Genomic DNA, 20,352 nt, shown 5'->3' on the forward strand with positions numbered 1-20,352 from the left:
GTTGAGGACGTTAGGATTGACGTCAAAGGCCAGATGAAATAACTGGGCCTCACACTTGACGGGAGGTGGCCTTTTAGCCCGCACTTCAACGGGCTAGCGCCACGCCTTCTCAAGGCAGCTGGCGCACTGAGTTGGCCCCTCCCGAATTTGGGAGGGCCACATACGAGGTGTCGTTGACTTGACGCCGGCGTTCTGAGGAACATGGTGCTGTATGGCGCCCCAATCTGGGCGGACGCATTCAACAAGAGGGAGAATGCTGCCCTTCTGCGCAGGCCCCAGCGGGCTATAGCGCAGAAAGTCGCAAGGACCTAACGCACGGTAGGGCACGCTGTGGCGTGCGTCCTCGCTCGTACTCCTCCTTAGGAGCTAGAAGCTGGGGTTTTGTCTGTCATCTATCACTGGATGGCAGACCAGAAGGCGCGTGAAAAGCGTCCGGCCCCGGAGCAGCGCGGCGCCGTCAGGCAGGAAGAGCGCGAGATCATGATTGACCGCTGGAAGGAAGACATGACTCGCGCGCAGTTTGGCCGCCGCACTCTGGACGCCATTAGTCCTGTTCTGGACCAATGCAGCAATGGTTGGAATGACCGCACGGGTTCCTCACGTTCCGTCTGGCGCAGGTGCTGACCGGGCATGGCTGCTTCGGTTCGTACCTGGATAGGATCGAGCGAGAGGAATCCCCGCTGTACCACAAATGCGGCGCGGCGGATGACACGGTGCAGCACACCCTCGCGGTCTGCACAGGCTGGGAGGAGCAGCGCCGTGTTCCCACTGCGGTCGTGGGCCGGGATCTTTCGCTTCCGAGCCTGGTCAACGCCATGATGGGATGTGAAGGATGCTGGATGGTGGTCGCCTTCTTTTGCGAAGAGGTCATCCTTCAGAAGAAGGCAGCGGAGCGTGAGCGGGAGAACGATCCTCTTGCCTCATCGCTCCTTAGGCGGAGAAGGGGGTGGAGAAAGCGGTTGTACGACCGTTCTACTCTGCCCCCAGGTGGTGGCCAGCAGGCCGGGGGTGCGGGGGCACCCTTGTCACCTCCGTCTGACGGAAACGGCTTGGCGTTTCGGCCATTCCCGTCGGACCCCCACAAGGGGGGCGTGTAGGGTCCGCCGTGTAGGTGAGCTGTTGCCGGTGATGTCGCGGAAGTCTAAGGCTACGGCCCGATACTCGCGACACCCCCACTTGGGCGATGACGGAACGCCGCGGAGGTTTTAGTGGGTATACCCCGTCCTTTTCAGGACGGAGCAGCGCCCTTATTAGGGCGCCGGGAGTCCCACTCACCACCCTGTCCCCCGACAGTCAAGTGGTGACGGTGCGCAAAGCATTTCCTCCGCGACAAAAAAAGGGGGGCCCGAAACGAGCTGTGCCTAGGGGCCCCGAGATGGTTAATCCGGCCCTGCTAACAAGAGATAAGACACGGCTTAATTAATAAAGTTGGCGGGCTTGTCTTGGGGCGGCGCGAGGACGCCTGCGATTCTGGATCCGAATCGGATAATCGCATTCGGCTAATTGAGCGTTAGATTGACGCTATCGGGTCAGAGAGCTAGCCAGGGTTCGCGCCCGATCCACCCGCTAATGCGACCAAATCATAGGATCAACCGGCGAAAGGAAAACTGCGCGAACATCGCATAAAAACTGAGCCACTCTCCCGGAGATAAAAAGTGAAATGGGATAAACTCGAAGACACTGGGCAACCGAGTAATGGGAGCTGTAGAAAAATAACACAAAGGGTTGCAAACGCGAGTCATATTTCGGAAAGTTTTAACGAGAGGGCGACCGCCGACGGAGTGGGAGGGGTCGTGTCACGCGAGCTTCCATCAATGTGCTTTCAACTGTCACCGTTAGTACGACATTGCATGTTTGTTCCATAATATTTGGATATTCGGGGAGACTTTTGTATGTAAATTATGATATACATTTTCAAAGTTTTTGTCACCTCGTAGGTTTAGCTGTGCAGTGATTTTTGAAAAATTGTTGTTGGAATTAGGGTTGCCAGGCGTCCGGCTTTAGCCGGACATGTTTGGCTTTTTAGGGTCTTGTCCGGCCAAATATTGCCTTGTCCGGCCTGTCCGGCTTTTGTTAGGCTTTTTATTTGGGTGCCGCGCCAGGCGAAAGTCGAGCCACAGAATCATAATTATGAAGCGCACGCATCAGGTTACACCCCCCCCCCCCCGTCACATGTCCGGCTTTTAGGGTAAAATGTCCGGCCAAATGAAACACAAAGTCCGGCTTTTGTGATTTTGGACCTGGCAACCCTAGTTGGAATACCTTTGTTGTGTTTATTGGGGAAGCTTTGAAAAGAATGGGGGACTAATTTTATACGTTGCAATGAATAATATAAAGACAATGGGAATCTATATTTAGAATAACCAAGGTCGCGACGTCTGGTCGCTGACACAGGTGCGCGTACACACGTGAAGGAAGCGCACGCAACCGAACATTTTTTCATGCACAGTGACTTGCTCTACTGATATACATTATGTAGATAGATTGATCTAGTATTGACGTAATACATACGCATTTGGGGAAATGGCACAGCTATCAGGTACTAGAATGTGCTTTGAAACTTATTTACTGCAGTTTTAATATTATGAATAGTTTCATTCTGCTTGCTAATAGGATAACTAGCTCTGTGTATAGTCACGTAACATGTAATAATAATAAAAAATCCGACTTTTCTTAAACCATTCTTCCCAACCCAGTTTAAACTCCGGGCCGAATTAAAGGAAGTCTATTTCAGAGGGCGGCAGAATGACTAAGTACATTATAAAAAGCGTATTTACACTCGACCTCATGCGGCGGACGGGAAACTTTCGTTTCGGGCGCTTTATGGGCAGAAAAATTGAGAAAAGTTGGAGCGTAACGGCCGGTGGCGACGGCGTAGGGGCTCGGGCGACGGCGACTTTAATATAATATGTAAATCGAACGGCAACATCGCGACCTCACGCTCCGTAGTAGATACACGCCGAAGTCATATCGGCTGGACGTATTACGTAGGGAGTCGTAAATTATCGTGCAAAAGGCAAAGCAGCAAGTTTTACGCTGGCGCGCCACGGATGAGGCTGCATAAGCGAAGGAAGAGCGAGCAAGGGTTACGAGCCTATGAATGCAAATGAGCGTCGCCGCGCGGGTGGAGGTCGGTTTATCGGCGGCCATTTACATAAAACCCTAGAAGCCGACCGGGCACGCTCACCCTATCGCCGTCATCATATGCTGATGATAAGTACCTGGAATAAAGAGAAAAATAATAAATTAATCTGCAACTCGATACTAACAATTACAGGGGCGATCGAACTTTTAGTAGATAATTTTATCGTGGGTTCGATCATACGAGTAATCGAAAACAAATTAGATTTGGTCCAACTTCTAATCAAGCACGGGCGAGATGGAGGCGACCACAGTGCCCGCCAGTCAGTAAGATTCGTATCAAACTTAATTTGCCACAGATAAAATAGAGATTTGTTTTTGCAAGCTGGAGAATTCATTCGATCAATATCTGTTTAACCAAAGATATTTAAAAACTATATTAAGTTTTGGTATTTNCCTTAAGTTTGGACATTATGTCTTTTATGTACAAATATAATAAGCTATTTGCCTGTACGGTACGCAGCAAAGAATGGTTCAAATTAAGCCGAATTTTAGAAGGAAGATAATAGGATAGGAAATATAGATGTTGAAACTGAGATGGGTTTACGCGCTGTTTATTCTCTACGAGCGCTATCTCAGCATGAGATCGGCTCGTAAAAGCGTCGGAGTATTGTTTTATTATCGACCGGCACTGCTATAATCCTACACGCCGATGTCCCTCCACAATCCGTCCCTATTCATTAAGCCAGTTGGCCATGTCATCTAAACTCGTTTTAAATGCGATTGGCAACAAGGGGATCGCCAGTATTTAACACTTATTATTTAGTCTGCCGTCAGAGCCGAATCGAAAGAGTTAGACACCTTCAAAAAGAAGGTTCTTTTAATCGTGCCGAAATAATCTGAAACGGCGGACGGCCGACCCAAAACTTTTCTGCTGCGATGTTTACAAGGCATCCAACTTTACAAAAACAACGATACATCAAAAGTGAGTTATAAGTTAACTGGCGCTATCCGTCGCGGCCCACGGCTAAATTTCGATTTAAGCTGACACGGGTTAGGGTACAGTCCGACCGCTGTGAGCTCTGTTGACTTTCCTACGACATTTTCCAAGTTGGCCACTTAATAAAAAAAAGCCTGTTCCTTTTGCATGGTTTCTCCCTTTTGTTGAATAAGGTCCAAGATTTATATGATGACGATTTAGAATTCTTTGAGAGTATTGTGTAGCGTATTTTGAATGAGCGGCGAATCAGCGCGTCTCAAATTCTTTAGCACTCACGTGTCTGTTCAACAAGTAGAACAGTGAAAGAAACGGAGGGAGGAGCGACTAGAGGGTTAAGGGCGGAGCTTTCTGAAAAACCAGTATGCGGCCAGAGCACACACGAACGCACGTAACGGTCGTCTCTTGTTGCTAGGATGTTAAGAGCATATGCTCGCTCGTTACATAGAGCTAGATGATTCGTAAATCCCTAACGTGCTCGAGATGGCAGTAGCATAGGAACTTCAAAGCGATAAAGTTTACACACGACGATTTGTTGAGAAAAGAAGATGTTTGAATTTCACGCAGACAGACGAGCCCCGCGAAGACAATAAAGAACCTAAAGCGTACAGTTTAAAACTTTTCGTAAAACGAAACACTTATGCGACGCCTCGAAAGTTGCAAGACGAAGCCGGCGGCAGGCGCAGGGTCCCGCGCGATCCCGCTGTCAAAGTAAGAAATATTGCCGCTCGGGCTTCCCGCTCAGATTCGTGCGGCTCGCAAAAACCGCGAATATATACCTACCAACGCAACTACGGCCCCGACGATCAGATCATGTCCGCCGACAGCAAATTGGCAGATAATACTCGATCCTACTCATTCATTCCCATTTGTTACAGTATTACTCGGAATTACGTCCACAGATGGAGATTATCGCGTCACATGATCAAAATGAAGCACGCACTATGTAGGATCGGATATTAAACATAATTTATAGATAGAATATCTACACAGCATAAAATGTCGTGAAGTCTCAAAGAAGCGATCGCGTCTTCACATGGTTGGCACGTGTTCCGCTGACGTTTTTTGCGGAGAGGTGTTAATTAATGTCTGTTGCTACGATCTCACAGACTTGGAGAAAGTGCTAACGGGCAACTAGGCTGTTTGATATGAATACAATAGGTGACAATTTAAAAAGTTCTTTGTACTTTGGTAGGGTACTTTGTATCAGGGCTGTAAGCTGGTGATCGCATCACGGCGCGCTCCCCGCCGCCCGCTAATCCTATTCCCGCGACAAATTAATATGCTCATCGGCAGCCGCGTCACTAGATTACGGCGCGTTCATAGCGCGATTGTATTTTAAGTGTATTATCCAATTTGGTGGATATTGTGCGTGTGGTAATCCGCGGTCGTGGAGCACACACGAGCGTTTAGTCGCGCCGTGGTAAACGCTACAATGCCTGCATTATCGCTGGCCATGATGGAGCGAGCTGGCGAACTTAATAGATTTTGTTGCCGTTGCGTTCGGACCGGTCAGTCTATTGCGAACTAACGGGATTATCGCTCGAATTTGAGTTTAGTGCGACGTGGCACGCCGGAATGAGCAAACGCGTACGTTACTCACACGTTACAATGCAGCAAGCGGGGCATGTAAATCCGAGTGTTGATGGCATCGGTTAAAGCGGCAGAAGCCTTTGAACGTCTTCGTTAGGGATCGCATCTAGATACTGCCCTCTCGACCTGAGGGCCCTCGTCCGCCGAGCTTCCGAGTGTCTCATTATGTCGCATTGAATTATTTAAGGTGAAGGAGATAATGTTCTTTACCGAAATCAATCGCTAGTAGAGCTCTAGATCGAATCAAATGTTTATTACAGTTACTGTATTCACTATTGCTATTATTCAAATAAATATATTTATTGGTATTATTCAAATAAATGAATTTGCAATTAAATAGGAAACATTCCATGTTCATTAACGAATCTAGACCTATACAGTTCACAATACGAAATCGTAAACACAAAACACAAACAAAACAATCCATAAAGCATCCCCTAACGATAGTCGAGTACACTGAAGGGTTAAAGTTGAAGGGATTTCCCGATCGGCATTGCATCTGAGCAGCCGGCAAGTCAAACAGCAAAGTTCGCAAATAGCAGACGCGAGCTACCGAAACGGCGCAAGTAATTAAAATCGACGCGAACCATTAAAAGCGCAGTTTATAATAGGAGAGTGCATCGTGGAGTGTCCTCCATGTAGGCAGTTAAAGAGTTGGAGGAGCGCTCTCGAGCCAAGCATGTACTGTAGCGGCGCCACCTCGCCTAACGAACCTGCCGACAAAAACTACCTCTACAGTTGTACTCGCGCACTCGCTTTGTGCCACTATAAAAACCGGGCACACGGGCCCTAAATGACTGTTTGCCGGTTACTCATTAATTACATCATCATTACACGGCGTCGTAAGTGATTTGACCCTATTTTCTGCTTGGATAGGTTGATTCAAACGGGACAGACCATTTTAATGAGAAAATTTGGATTTTACAACGGATATTTGCTAGGAAACTAGAGTAACTATTATCTATTACTAAAGTTCTCTTAACCGAAAACTAATCTGTAAGATTTAACGTTTATTTGTTTAACTTTAATTAAAATAAACCAAACTGATAGGCCTACGGGAACGAAAAAGAATCCAACTCTGGATTCAATTTATGTTCTTCCGAAAGAGCCGTAAAAGACAAATGATCAAAAGCACGCGAATCGGGGTCCAGATTTTAATATCGAGATTGCGGCTTCGGTCTCAGGGTCATTAAACTGGATCCATCGAAACGAGGTAAGCGCTTAAGCTTGTTACTCAAATTACCAAGAAATTGTTTGTTTTGAATTTTCACGGCTGAAATGAATGAGTAAATATGAGCCAAAACATACAATAGGCGTCGTAACAGGAAAAAGAGAGTTGAATTCTTTTTAATCTTACTGCAAATTTTTGACTGTATTTTTTAATGAAATCTCGCAGCAGGACTTTAAAATTCCTAACGTATAAAAGATATTTTCACCATTCAAAGCTAACATTTGCATATTTGTCCAAAACATGGATGCGTAGGGTAGCAGACTAACACGGCGCCGCGGCGCCAATGAAGCAATTAATATGTAGAGAGCAAAGAGCTTTAGATTCGGATTACTACTCGGAACTGGCGTTAGCAAATACTCATAGCGATACGAGTTGTTATCGTTCATTTGTTAATTAAATACAGCGATGGACACGCTTATTTTACGTTAGATTAATTTCGAAATATTTTTAGATTATAGGTTGTTTGAATTGAAGAAAAATAAAAGAAATAACAACTAAATCATCAACCAATATCGAACATTTCTCACCTTTTTATTTGGATTTCACGCTAATTGAGATATTTATTGTGACATACCAATAAACTAATTACGTGTATTTTACGCTAGCTCTAATGAGACCAAAAATAATGTTACCTTAATTATTGCGCTTGATATTTGCTGTTTAATATCTAAATTGTGTTTTTTACGATGTCGGCGTATAATGAACGGCGTGCAACTGGGTATTTGAGCCGGTAAGCGGCTTAGGTGGGAATCGCGATCGTCGCGGAGGCAATCATAAAGCCACTCACTGTACACTGTTCAAAGGACAAATGAATTTTTAAAGCGACGTTCATAGAGACTATATTACGAGTATACTCTTTGATAATGTCTTGCAACTACTGATTTACAATTTCTATTGTGGAATTTAATGTCATTTCTACCTAACGTAGATAGATTTGTTTGAAAGCTTAGTTTAAAGGATAGATATAAACCATAATTCACAGATGATGTAGTTACACAAAATGTAAGTCAGCATTAATCATGAAGTTACATATCAGACTGAAAATCAAGAAATTAGGCATCCACTTAAGACTCTACATTGTAGTCTACATCCCACGGCTTAGTCTGAAAAGGTCACGAACCCACGACCCTCAGATTTAAGGATATCGGCACGAGCAAACTCATTCGAAGTGTACGCATTATGCATACTTGAATGTTTGCGAGTTGCGACCAGTTTTTCTTACAATTCCGGGTAAGTAACAAGCTCGTTGAAAATATGATTCTCGATAAAGTTTGAAAGCGAGACCCGGATCCGTGCAAAAACAAGGCTAAAGCGACATAATTCCAAGCCACAGGTTGTTCAGTGGATACAAGTGATACAACTCTACTATAGATGGTTGCTGATGGTCGGAGTACAATAAAGATTAATATGACGCGTCCTATTATACGGATACAATTGTGTTCCTTTCTCATTGTTTGAACGTATAATGGCCGTAATAAAAGTAAGTTTTGTGCGTAAAATCTGCACGTCTATGTGGACAAGTGGAGCGCGAGAGGTGAAAAGGCTGCGTTCGCCTTCGAGCCGCGACGCGGGCAGAGCGCAACAAAAACCGGTCCCGCTTGTTTATTTTGCACGCATTCCTGGCGGCCAGCCGGGAGCGAGCGAGAGGCATTCCCGGACGGATCAGGAACTCGATTCCTGCAAGGCACGAATGGCCTTGAATCCCAACGACGCTTTAACGCTCCTAAGGTAAAAATATCGCGAAAACGTGCACGCGAGATGCTCACTAACGACAATTTGATTCTCTTAAATACGTCACTGAAAATCGATACCCCTATTAAATGTAGTTTACCTGAACGTGCTAAAATAATTCACACGCTTTTGTTATCTTCTAGGAATTTTAACATAATGGATCATTTATTAGCACGTGAGAGCGAAAATATGCCACGCAAAGTAATAAGTGAAATCGCGGATGTCAGCGTAATGGACAGCTGTTGTAATTTTAATATCTATAAGGCAATAAATTGGTTTGACTTGTAAACGTTAATTAATTGGTAAAGCAAGTATTGTTATAATGCCGCAGATTACTGCGATAATGTCATTATAACCCAAGTGACAAACTACTCAATTCCAAATATGAGATGGATTTGTTTGTTAAAATGATTTATGTGTCTGGGGAGAGAAGCTCCCTGCGCGGGATCGTACAGGTTTCGTGTCACGTCCGCGATGAGAATTCACTTTAATTGGCAAATAATACGTAGGCCAATTAAGGATGCTAAGTCGGGAGGAGGCGCGCGTGACGCGACTAGTGAACGTATTCAATTATGCAAACTGAGTCGAGAAAGAACATTCAAAGCTCCGACTTTTCCCAGTTATTGACCGCTACTGCCGTAGCGCATTTTCCGCTGAATTTTACTTCATAAGAATTTCGTTACATTATTATTTCCATCTGCTTAAGCGGTCAACCTTTCACTTACACGTCTGGTAAGATTTAAACTTTCACTTAACCAACTACCAAAACCAACAATAATAAAAATGAATACGTGTACGTATGTAATTATATCTGTTCAATATCGCTAAGGCTGTTCGAGATAACTGTGAGATAGCTATGGCAGTGGCGCAGCTGAGTCGCGTCTCCCGCCCCAGGGACATCGCAATTGTCATGTAAAGCGTCGGCGGGGCTAAAGCGTGGCACGTCGGGCCCGGGCATCGCCGCTGGCTGAAAATGCACTTTTGCGAAAGCGATTGCCTGTCGATCTGAGTTATTCAGCGAGACGGCAGAGCGGCGACCTAAGTGCGGATAACGATCAGCTCCCAGAGTGTAACGGGCGTTTGCCGATAAGATCTGAGTAAAAGTCGGCGTGGCGGAGAGTGGCTCTTCATATGCGTCGTTATTCAGGTCGACGTTTGTTTACCCATCTATTTTTTCACGTCTTCCGTTTACTTAAGCGTTTATTATGTACGTCATAGAATAGGTCGTGGTTAAGCCAGATTTATTTTCGTAAAAAGAAAATATTTACACAAGTTTTCTAATCAACCATTTTGTCCGTTCACAGGGCTGTACTTTCGCTATCACGGTATTGTTTGGCGAAGTGACGTGAACGTGACGCACTTCGGCGTCGAATTCGGCGCGTGAGGCATGATGCAAGGTGCCAAGGTCGAGGCCGATACACTCCGCATGCAAATGAGCGCAGATAAGTCCGCTCATTACGCCGATACCCAGCGCCGGGGCCTCGGCAGCGCCATTACGAGCCCCACTGGAGTCGTCTTTATTTTATTATATGCGGATGTGTCGAGAAAGGAGGTTAACGTCGTCGAATTACACGCATTGTTTCATCTAGCCATTGCCATGGCAACTGTTGCAAACGTTCGGCGCCATCGGCAAAGTTGCTGATCGGTAATGATTCGGTACAGGGCAGGAGCGGACTTAGTTCGCAAGAAATAAAAATTTCAAACGCGAAAGGCGGGTAAGTTTCTTATCAATGGAGTGGACCAAAGCACGCGGAGAAACTTTGGAGCTATTTACGTGATTTTCCACGTTGCCGGTGGAGACGTGTCTCTCGGGCCTCACCGTTTAATTAAAGGGCGGCGGGTTGGGGCCTAAAGAGGGGGGGAACGAGGAGCAGGGCATAATGGCGGCGCAATATCGGATGGAAATGCGCGGCATGTAGGAATGCGCCGCACGCCGCCCCTCCTCATTCGCGAACGATTCGTGGTATTTTTTATTGACGACTCTAGAAATGCTATAGTAGAAATAGACATCCGATTTCCATTCCTCCCCAGGCCACGACATGTTAAAATTATACAGAACCACCAAGGTGACCGCAGCAAATGTAACGAGTTGAAATTCAATTAATGAAATCTTGATTACTATTTAGCCGGCTGCGGCTGTAAGACGGAAAGCAGTCTAGAATTGGAATGAAACTTTATGAAGTTGAGAGCACTATCTAAAAATATACTTTGCCTAATGGACATGCCACGACAGTATTTTTCATCCGCGCTCTCCGCTCGGTGGGAAGATTAAATTTAGAGACTGACGTTTTTAGAAAGCACGATTTCAGAGAACACACCGAAAGCATTTTCTTCCTCTGGAATTCAGCTGCGTTTGACGCGTAACTGGGACAGCATACTTTTCGAAAGAGTTGGGTGTTCGTGTCGAAAGAGTTGTAGTAATTAGTAGTTGATTACCTCAAGTTGTTTTCGTAGTATGTAATAGCTGTCAAATTATCTGTTAGTGCAGGGTGTGCCCATGAACGCCACTCGGGAGTGCAATTTGAACAGCGAATGGCGAAATCCGAGAGCGAACGGAACGTGACACCTCACTTATCATGCGATGTGAAAGTTGGACATCTTATTAAATTCTGTTATTTATAACTGCGTAAAGAATTTGGACGTGGGGTTGTGAATCTTATTAAAAGGGACCGCGAGGAGTAGATTTAGAAGAAATGTGAGAATTGCGTAAAAAATATTTCTGCATGATAAGAGTCGCGTAATTTAGTACTCCATAAGTAGCAATTCATCATTGATCCAGTTACATTCATATTCATTAGAAGGAAAGATGTAGAATTTTTAAATTCAGCGTTAAAAATTCTTCCGTCAACAAACAACTTGACTGGTGTAGGAGTAAAATAACAATGACTATCAAAAATGTCGAACGAAACCAAATAGCTGGCACAATTAATGCGGAGAACGACAATTTATGCAGCAATTACTTGAGGCAGGCTGGCGTTCAATCTGGGTCAGATTAAGTGATTTTTAAAACTAATGCAAACGATAGCACGCGAGGTAGTGACGTACTGACTCGCCAGAATTTTGGAACGAACAGATTCGGATTTGGTTATGGAACGAATTGTGGAAAACCGTAACTGAGTAAACCCAAACTATAATTTTGTGGATTTTAGTTGTCGTATTCTGCAGCATTTAAACGTGATTTTTCCAGTAAACTTTGGTATTCGAACAAGATTTTCGCACAAAGTTGTATCTAAGAATCGAATTAAACGACTTCTACAAATCACTGTACTTCTCTAGCTCAAAGTTAATGAACGCTTGCTGGCAAAACACTCGTCCGGTTTCGAATTCATCGTATGTGTATTGGATTTTGCACGAAATTAAACCGGAGTAAACACTCGTTCTACTCAATAAGATTGAGTTTAATTAGTGATTACACTGAAAAAATTGATAGCTGAAATATTTTTACTATTGCCAATAATAATTGGACTTTGTTTATTGGTGAAATCTTGTACATAGAACTGGTATTACGTTTAATACTCGTCAAGTTAATTTTACCGGTTTAACACACACGTTATTTTAATTGTGTTTGAGAACAAGTAACCAGAAGTGGAGTTAATTAGCACCAAACTTTTGTCAGTATAGGTACATTATCATAAAAAGAGAAAATTGAAGTGACTTTTCCTATAAGAATAAATAAATTAATTGGATGTCTTTTTTGCATTTACTTGTAAACATTTCTCCCATTATTACCCGACTTCGCCAGAAGGAGGGTTATGTTTTTCGAGTGTATGTATGTATTTATTTCTTTGGCACGGCCTAAACGGCTTGACCGATTTTAGCGGGCATCAATTACGTATCATCAACAAAAGAATTAGTCATTGATGCCTCCGACTGTATTTGTGAATACTAAGTTGTCTTGTTTTTATCATTTTAGTTCATTTTTAAGCAGTTGGGTTTTTGTTTCTTGTTTACGTTGCTATCTCTAATAGTTCCATAGTTAGTAGGTACAAACGTGTTAAGGTGCCAATTCTGAAACCGACCGGTTGAGCCGATAGCGTGCGTAGGTATTAAGTCATATAACGGTGCCTTGCCATTCGAATGTAGTTCGCTCGCTGTTTCGACTGCGTCTACATAACTAGTAACTAACTATACTTGAGTGATTGCTCATAGACGAACTACCTACAATAACGGATCCGGCTTTGTATATTTGAAAGCTGATTCAGATAGGTACGAGCATTCACAGGTTAAGATACAAGGGGTAAAGTAATAATATTTTCAATGGATTTTGAGAGAAGTTGACCAATAGGCGAGCTTGACTCGCTTTGCAAAGTAACTAACAAAGCACGAGATGGTGGCATTTAATCGTTTTCAACGTTCCGCAGCCGAACACTTGGTGGACGGGTTTTGAAAACCCTTCAAGGGGGAATAAAGCGATAGCCTTTGCCGGAGGTAGTTTTGCTCATTTGCGAGCGGACCGACCGAGTTCGGCCGATCGGAGTTTGTCAAAGGATTTTTGTTTTCATTTTTAGAACGAATAAAAGCAAATTAATTTTCTTTCTTTCTTTCTCTCTGCACCGGCTCTACGACAGAAAAAGAATTGTGCTTTTTTTTTCAAAATATTTATAGAAAATAAAACAGAGAACTTTAGCAATATCCAAAGAGAAGGGAATTGCTGGAAAGCAATTTATACTTTCCAAGAAGCAGGGATGGCGGCGTGCCACTTTGGTGGCTAATTTTGGATTGTGTTCGTTACGTAACGTCTTATTTGTATTTCTTGACTGAACTTTGGACTAAGCGTAGATTACAAAATCCTTCTACGCTGGGATTAAAGTTGTTATCGGATCGTGTCATCTGCGCTCTAATAAAGTCCCCGATGTTGGTGTTTTGAGCGAGACGGTAGTAAAGTTTGCGATACGATGAAAGTGAATGAGTGGGTGGACGGGTTGAAGCTGCGGTTCCCTACTTCTATTTGTTGCCCGGCGCTGGCAGACAGCGCATCTATCACTGCACTGCCCACGGGCCACGCTCACAGACTGAACCGACCCACGGCACACTTTCACTTCAAGTGCTTGCATAAAGCCTAAACTGGATAAACTTAAATTTTTGGAAATTCGAATGCAGCTTTGCATTGTTTGGGGCGCTCATTGTTTTGGTTTAATTGGATTTATTTTTATTACTTGACTCGACGCGATAAAATGGGTATCGTTTGTTTTGGGTTGGACGACGCTAAATTTATTTATAACGCCAAGCATTCGAAATCTTTCACGCCGGCTAAACACGTATATTTTGTTTAGATAAAAATAGGAAAGTAGGTACGACATCATGACGTCGTTCTTTATTTATGCACGATTACAAGAGATGATGTGCAAATTAGTATTGAAAATGCAATTAGAATAAGGAAAACCAGTAGTATAATATTAGGTCGTTAACAGCTTGGAATTATGATCCATAGCAGATTAGCATAAACTCCAGAGCTTAATATAGATTTCTGCATAATATTTAAATAACTTGTAGCATAAAGAACCATGTTTCGGCTGAAGTGAATTTGTGGAAGTACCTTTTGGAATTTTAAGTCATCGTTAAATTGTTATTTGCAGTCTGCCTGCAAGCCTATTGGTTTAAAACCTAAGTACAAAGTTCGAGCGTGTCACAGTGGCTCGTACCTGTCAAAATTTTCCTGAAAGTGGCGGCGCTCTACCAAATGTTTATTTTAGATGGTAGAGCTTTCGATCCGAAATTTCGAAACAACAGTATCTCGGTAGTCGGGAGGCTTTTGGAAATATTGCCGTTAATAAAGGCCACATCACATCGCATGGTAGGTTGTGAGTCATTCCAATATTGATGTTATTATTTGATAGTTACAGTTTAGAATAGGTCAGGCGAACTGACACTCCTACGCTTGAAGCCGATCGAAATTCGAAAGCGACGTTTGACGGGCGTGTTGACTTTATTCACATGGCAATAAGGACGTCGAAAATATCAAACGTCAATCCTCATTCGCAAATTCGGCCGTATTGGCGAGAGTGGAAGCGGACAAAGGTTCAGCCGTGGACGTCAATGGACTGAAATAAATTCAAATTCGGAACCAAATTAAATTTAAGCAACTTCAACAGAAACATGACGGAGATGGACGGAGCAGTATAAAATGAACACACTGAATAAATTGGATTCAGTCCATTGTTACTATTTGAAATAACTCGTACATGTAAAAATGATAACAGACTATGTTTTAAATGAAATATGTATAGTAAGATAAGATATCGTCAATTCTTAAGAAATTAATTAATAAAGTTTCAAATACGGTCTGCCCCTAGAAACATGGTACACATTAATTACGTTTTTTATTCCAATTGTATCGTTTTTATCGCAGTTCTCACGACCAGTTAGCCAAAGCAACGAAGCCGCGATAAACCGAAAATAACTAAATAAAATGGTTGTCTGGCTGACGTCACCCGGTTGATTTCACAACAAGTTTAGCCGAGACCGTGTCAAATGCATGACATAATCACCGCAGTTCATTGTGCAAATTGATGCAGTTGTCCCACCTACTGTTTTCAATAAAATGGTCACTTTACCTCTTAGACAGCCTAGAATTGGGAATGAGCGGTTCACGCCTACTCGCGCCGACTTGAGATGGCGTGTGCAACTTAGGTTTTAGGCATGTGCGGTCAATGATTCACGGTCATTTTAATGTCAGTTGATAGGCCAGAGGCGACAGAGAGATACGGCGAAATCCGGTTTTGCGTTGCTTCGTTGATTGGCGAACATCGCGCGTGTGGGTGAGGTAAGTGAATAAGGCAATAAGCTCGGTTTAATCAACACAACACGTAGCCTAATCAAATATGACCCCCTCGTCATATCGCGTAATTGAAGGCTTAATCATGGGAGACGTTCGCGACGAAGGGAGCCGGCGATGCGGGTGGCACAGGCGAGTCGCGGGTTGTTTGATCAGACCTCGATTACGCCCGTGACAAGTTTCGCGTGAGTTGCGAACATTCGCCATGCGAGAACGCCGCGATTAACGGGATTTTCGTGTTTGCGTATCGTCTAGTTGCCAGATTGCTAGACTTTCGCTATGTGCACTACCAATGTAACCTTCAAATAATAGAAGACACGGAAATGATATTTATGGAATGGCATTCTTTGTGTCTATGACATTTGGGAAACCTTGACGCATTTTTTGCGTGATTCACTGAAATGCACTTCAAATTAAAACAATACAGCAATTTCTAATGAAAATTATTAATTCCTTGTTTATTAAAATTTTAAAGTGACTAAAATTTTAATAATTGAATTTCAGTAGAAAAGACAATTTTGGGAAAATCGAGGGACGTGATTACCGAGACGGATTAAAATAATCAACTTAATCATAATTAATTCGGATAAGTATGCTGATTATTATTGCTGAAATATTTTGTCTATCAATAAACATCACGAGTTTTCTATGAATTCTACACAATCATTTAAAGAATTTAATATGACGAGGTTCAGGAACTTTATAATTTCTTATAGTTTCAATTACTAAGCGTAATTTAGAGAATGCATAACAAAGAAAACGACCTATGTTCGCAATAAAACAATCACCCGAAACAACAATTTGTTCAAGGCTACAGTAAATAACGATACGAGTTTCAAAAATGAAAGACCGGAGTTTTCGCTTTACACGATTAGGTGGACGATGGGCCGCTGCCTCAAAGAGACGGCTCGTCTCCACAAAGTCCTTGTTTACTTTTTCGTCCTCTCCGTTAAATATCTGGACGCTCCATCGACGGTCAACAGTATAAGCAGCGTCCGCCGCTCAGATGCTTTTTATCGTGCGGATTAATGCTGCGGAGACGCGCTGCACTATCGCACATTCTCTGGGGGATTATTTAAAGTTTTCTCGAGCCGCCCGTTTGTGTGCGGTCCTATTGGCAAGCTTTAGTGGCAGGCAGACGACTTTAGAGCGCGTCTATGTAAACTGTGTAGCGGGACTCGAGTGCATTCTATTCTTACTTTATACTGTTTAATACGTTTAGGTTTTTTTTGTTTGGGTGTTCTGCTACAAAGTTTCCTTTAGAATAGGGTTTTAAAGAGGAAAACTGGTAGCATGAGATAAGCTTTCATTGGCGTGGCATGTCGGACGCGTGTACGGCATTATACGGAATGTGCCAGTGCGATGGAGCGATACCACGATGCACAAAGCCCGCACAATGTACGCCCGCCCATTGTTTAGCGTCTCCGACTACACGACGCTTCGCTTAGCGAATTACCACATCGATTCTCGCACACGTCCCCCGATTATCGTGGAAGACTCCCGCCTATCTATGACCTCTACGTTACGAGCTTGCGAGCGTCTATGACAAGTATTTTGATCGGCGTACACGGTGAAGGCGTGGAATGTTGCCAATCGCGATATGAAAAGAAAAACAGCAATAGTAGTGACTTATGGCCGGCGGTCCGTGGGAGTTGTTAAAAATATATGCGATACTAGTTTCGACAGTCATCGGGACGGGCATGTGTCATCCGCCGCCCACAGCAGAGAAACGGAGTCGCCGTCGACAGCGGCAGAGGTAACGTTAGAGCCACTGGCGATGTATTCAATAGCGGTGGGAGAGGGCCGCGTGGAAATCTTTGCCGAGCGAACGGGCACGGGCCCGATCTCAGTGCGTTTTATCTCTTGATCGCGTTATTCAGCCGAGCATCAAAGGAAAATACTGAGGGAAATATTAAGGAATGAGAAAGTGCCTTTTATTTATCTCAATTTCTTTGTTTAGGGAACGATTTGTCATATTCTGTAATTCTTAGAAGGAATTATGTGAAGTGGTTGAGTTTTACAGTTTGGTTGGATTAACATGGGATGTACCTAATTAGTGTGTTTTTTGTTATGGATGTTGTTCGGTTGATATGGTTGGTTTGCGAACCAATCGACGCGGATCGTGATAAGTCGTTGGGCACGGAGTGCGCGGTCAAAATACCAGTTTTAATTTTAATCGTATCGTATGTTCCCCGTTCGTCCGAAACGACTTCATGTTATCACATTATTTTGCTTCACTGCTAACAAACAGCACCTATACAAATTATGCGCTTGTGTACACTGACCATCATATTTGACTTGGATTTTTGCCTGTTTGCGATCACAACTGTTCAAATGTTATGTACTGCCTGCATAAGAAAATACCTAAATAGTATAACCGACGACGGAAATTAAATTTATTTGGAAACAGATGCTATAACGGAAACAAGAATGTATAATTTAAGATAATGTGAAAGAAATAGGCTGATGGCCAATACTTTGGAATAAATTACGAGCTCCGGAAAGCTTATTTATGTCAGACTCAGAACTGGATACTCTATCAACAAAAATGAGAACAGAAGTACAACAACAAGTCGAAGCTGCGAGTCATCGTCCTGCTCATTATGTTAGCACGACGCCAGCCAACTCCCATACATAGTAGACGGCGGTTTGGGTGACGTCACCAATTCCAAGCTAGCCTTGGGATTGAGGTCGGCGAGCGGAATGGCGGCGGCGAAATGTCGCCTCGAGGGGTTGTTTCTTGTTCACCCGGAAAATTGTAACAGAATAAGTACTTTTTCAAATAGATTCAAGTGCTTGCTGTTGATTTCTTTCACGCAAGTAAGATTGAAATAACCTAGTGTCTGAAAAGAAATGAAATAAAAGTAAGAAACTCACCTTGATGCTGTCGTAGCAGGCGGTGACTCTTCCATTTTGCACCTCGACGTTGGCCGGGGGATGAGCGAACTTGCATTCGGTGTCTGGTCGCGAGCACTTATTCCGTTGGAATTCGCGGCACACTTCGAGCTGCAGCCAGCGAGAGTCCTTGCCGTTCAGTAGGCTATTCATGTTCACCATTGTGGCCATCGTTGGCACTGTAGTCGAGGGGGGTAGGTTCGCGCGCAGTTACGCAGAGCGAGTGCGGCGCATAGGCCGCGTGGGGCGAGCGCCCGCGCGCTCTGGGCATGCACTCCTCACAGGCAGGTCACGTGATGCTGCGGCCACTGGCAGCGTACGCGCACCCTTCACTACCACACACTACTACACACGCGCAAGTAAACGCGGCACCGCTCCTTTTCGCGCGATACGACGATTTCTTACAATATGATTAATTTTAGCTTACAATTAAGTTAGAATTAAAGACACCGACGTTGCAAGCTTATTTAGGCAAGTATTAAATTATTATTATCACACGCGTTCTTGTCGATGTAGACGGTTGAGTTTAGTAGAGGGCGAGCGGTGCTTGGTGCGCGAGCATGGCGGCGGTCGGTGCGGGTCTGGGCGGCGACGGTGGGTCGCGGAAAAAGCGAGATTAGCGGCTCGGCGGTCAGCGAGCAAGCCGGTGCGGTGCGGGGCTCAACTCTGCGAACAACAAAACACACTGGTTACTCTCCGGGCGGTCACCCCGGAGCCAAGCTTAAGCGGCTACCGGGTTAGCAAGCGCGCGGCGGCTCGCGGCCCGCAAGAGGCAGCAGATTGAAGGCATTAGGTTCAGTTTCGCTCCCGTTTGTTATTTGCCAGCGAGAATGTAGCGTAAACTATGATAGGGTGCGCAAGAAAATTAGCGGTTATCTCTTTCAAATCAGATGCTGGCAGTTCAGATACCTTTTATGGAGATCCTCGCCTCGAACCTGCTGCCCTGTTATCTTAGTTAACTAGAAATACAAATTAACTGTATACATATTTTGGTTGATGTGAAAAGAATGAACTTGACTGTATGATTCCACAATCTAAGGTAAAGCCTTTGTTTGACGTGGCATGCATCACTTAACGACAACCAGAGAATGCAAAGATAATTTGTATTGTTATTTTTTAGTCGCCAGCACGGGTATACTAATTGTTAAGTAAACTAATGCTGGTGTTTATCTTAAGCACGTATGACACTTGACGTATCTCGCGTATAATTATTACGTGAAATATTCATATCAACCAGCCACGTANAAAACAGGAGCTGGACGGAAAACCAGCGCAATTACCCTACCTAACCATAACAGAGTCGGTCTACACCCGAAACAGACGAAGACAAAATACTTTGAAGTAATAAATCCAATAACCGATGGAAAGATGTTATATTTATAGCAAACGATAAATCATAACACAACAACAACAATAACACCCCTAACAAGCCTGGCTTTGAAAACAAATAATCGAGAAACGGTATCAAACGTGATCCACTTCACCCAATAAGTGTTGAGTTCATCTTGCGGAAGAATTCTTTGTGTGGGCCGGTTCAAACGTGGCAGTCTGGGGCCAACAGGGAAAAACTCGTGAAACCAAATCCTATCGTAATGCGCTATTTAAAGCATAACTCGGTTGAAAATAGCCCGGTGTGCGGCAACGCAACGTCGCGCTCACCATCGTGCATAAATCTTTAAATTTTATTTTCGACGTGGATGCAACGGTGTTTTTATCGCGGCCGGCGGAGTGCCCCTCGGTTTCAGACGTCATTGCTACGAGTGGAAAACAACGACTAGTTTTCGTTCCAATTTTTTTACAACAGTCTGCGGGAGATGACATTTATGTAATCAATGATACAGCAAGAACAGATTACAGCGGCTGTCGGCACCTGCCGTGAAATTGGACTAATTGTGATTTGGAGCAGTAGCAACCGTTTAAAAATACGTGATAAGATTGAAGAGCATTTTTGTTTTTGTTTAAGACGACCTCAAAGATAGACTGTTGCTACTTGTTTGAAATTAGGTAAGTGTTACCAGATTATTTTGGAGACTGACATTACATTATTGT

The 20,352-nt window shown here is 43.8% G+C and overlaps 1 protein-coding gene across 13 annotated transcripts in view; it reads right to left on the bottom strand.

Moving 5' to 3' along the window:
- The window catches only part of mbl (splicing regulator muscleblind), a 343,781-nt gene that overhangs the window by 45,855 nt on the left and 277,574 nt on the right, over positions 1-20,352 (bottom strand). For all 13 annotated transcript variants that reach the window (XM_028307014.1, XM_028307010.1, XM_028307009.1 and 10 more), the window contains one exon: positions 18,286-18,969. In XM_028307014.1, the coding sequence (XP_028162815.1) occupies positions 18,286-18,474 (189 nt within the window). In that variant the 5' untranslated portion in view covers positions 18,475-18,969. The remainder of the gene's footprint in view (positions 1-18,285; positions 18,970-20,352) is intronic.

The sequence above is a fragment of the Ostrinia furnacalis genome, unplaced genomic scaffold (assembly GCF_004193835.3).
Source record: "Ostrinia furnacalis isolate ACB-3 unplaced genomic scaffold, ASM419383v2 OfSCF2054, whole genome shotgun sequence".
Classification (NCBI taxonomy): Eukaryota; Metazoa; Arthropoda; class Insecta; order Lepidoptera; family Crambidae; genus Ostrinia; species Ostrinia furnacalis.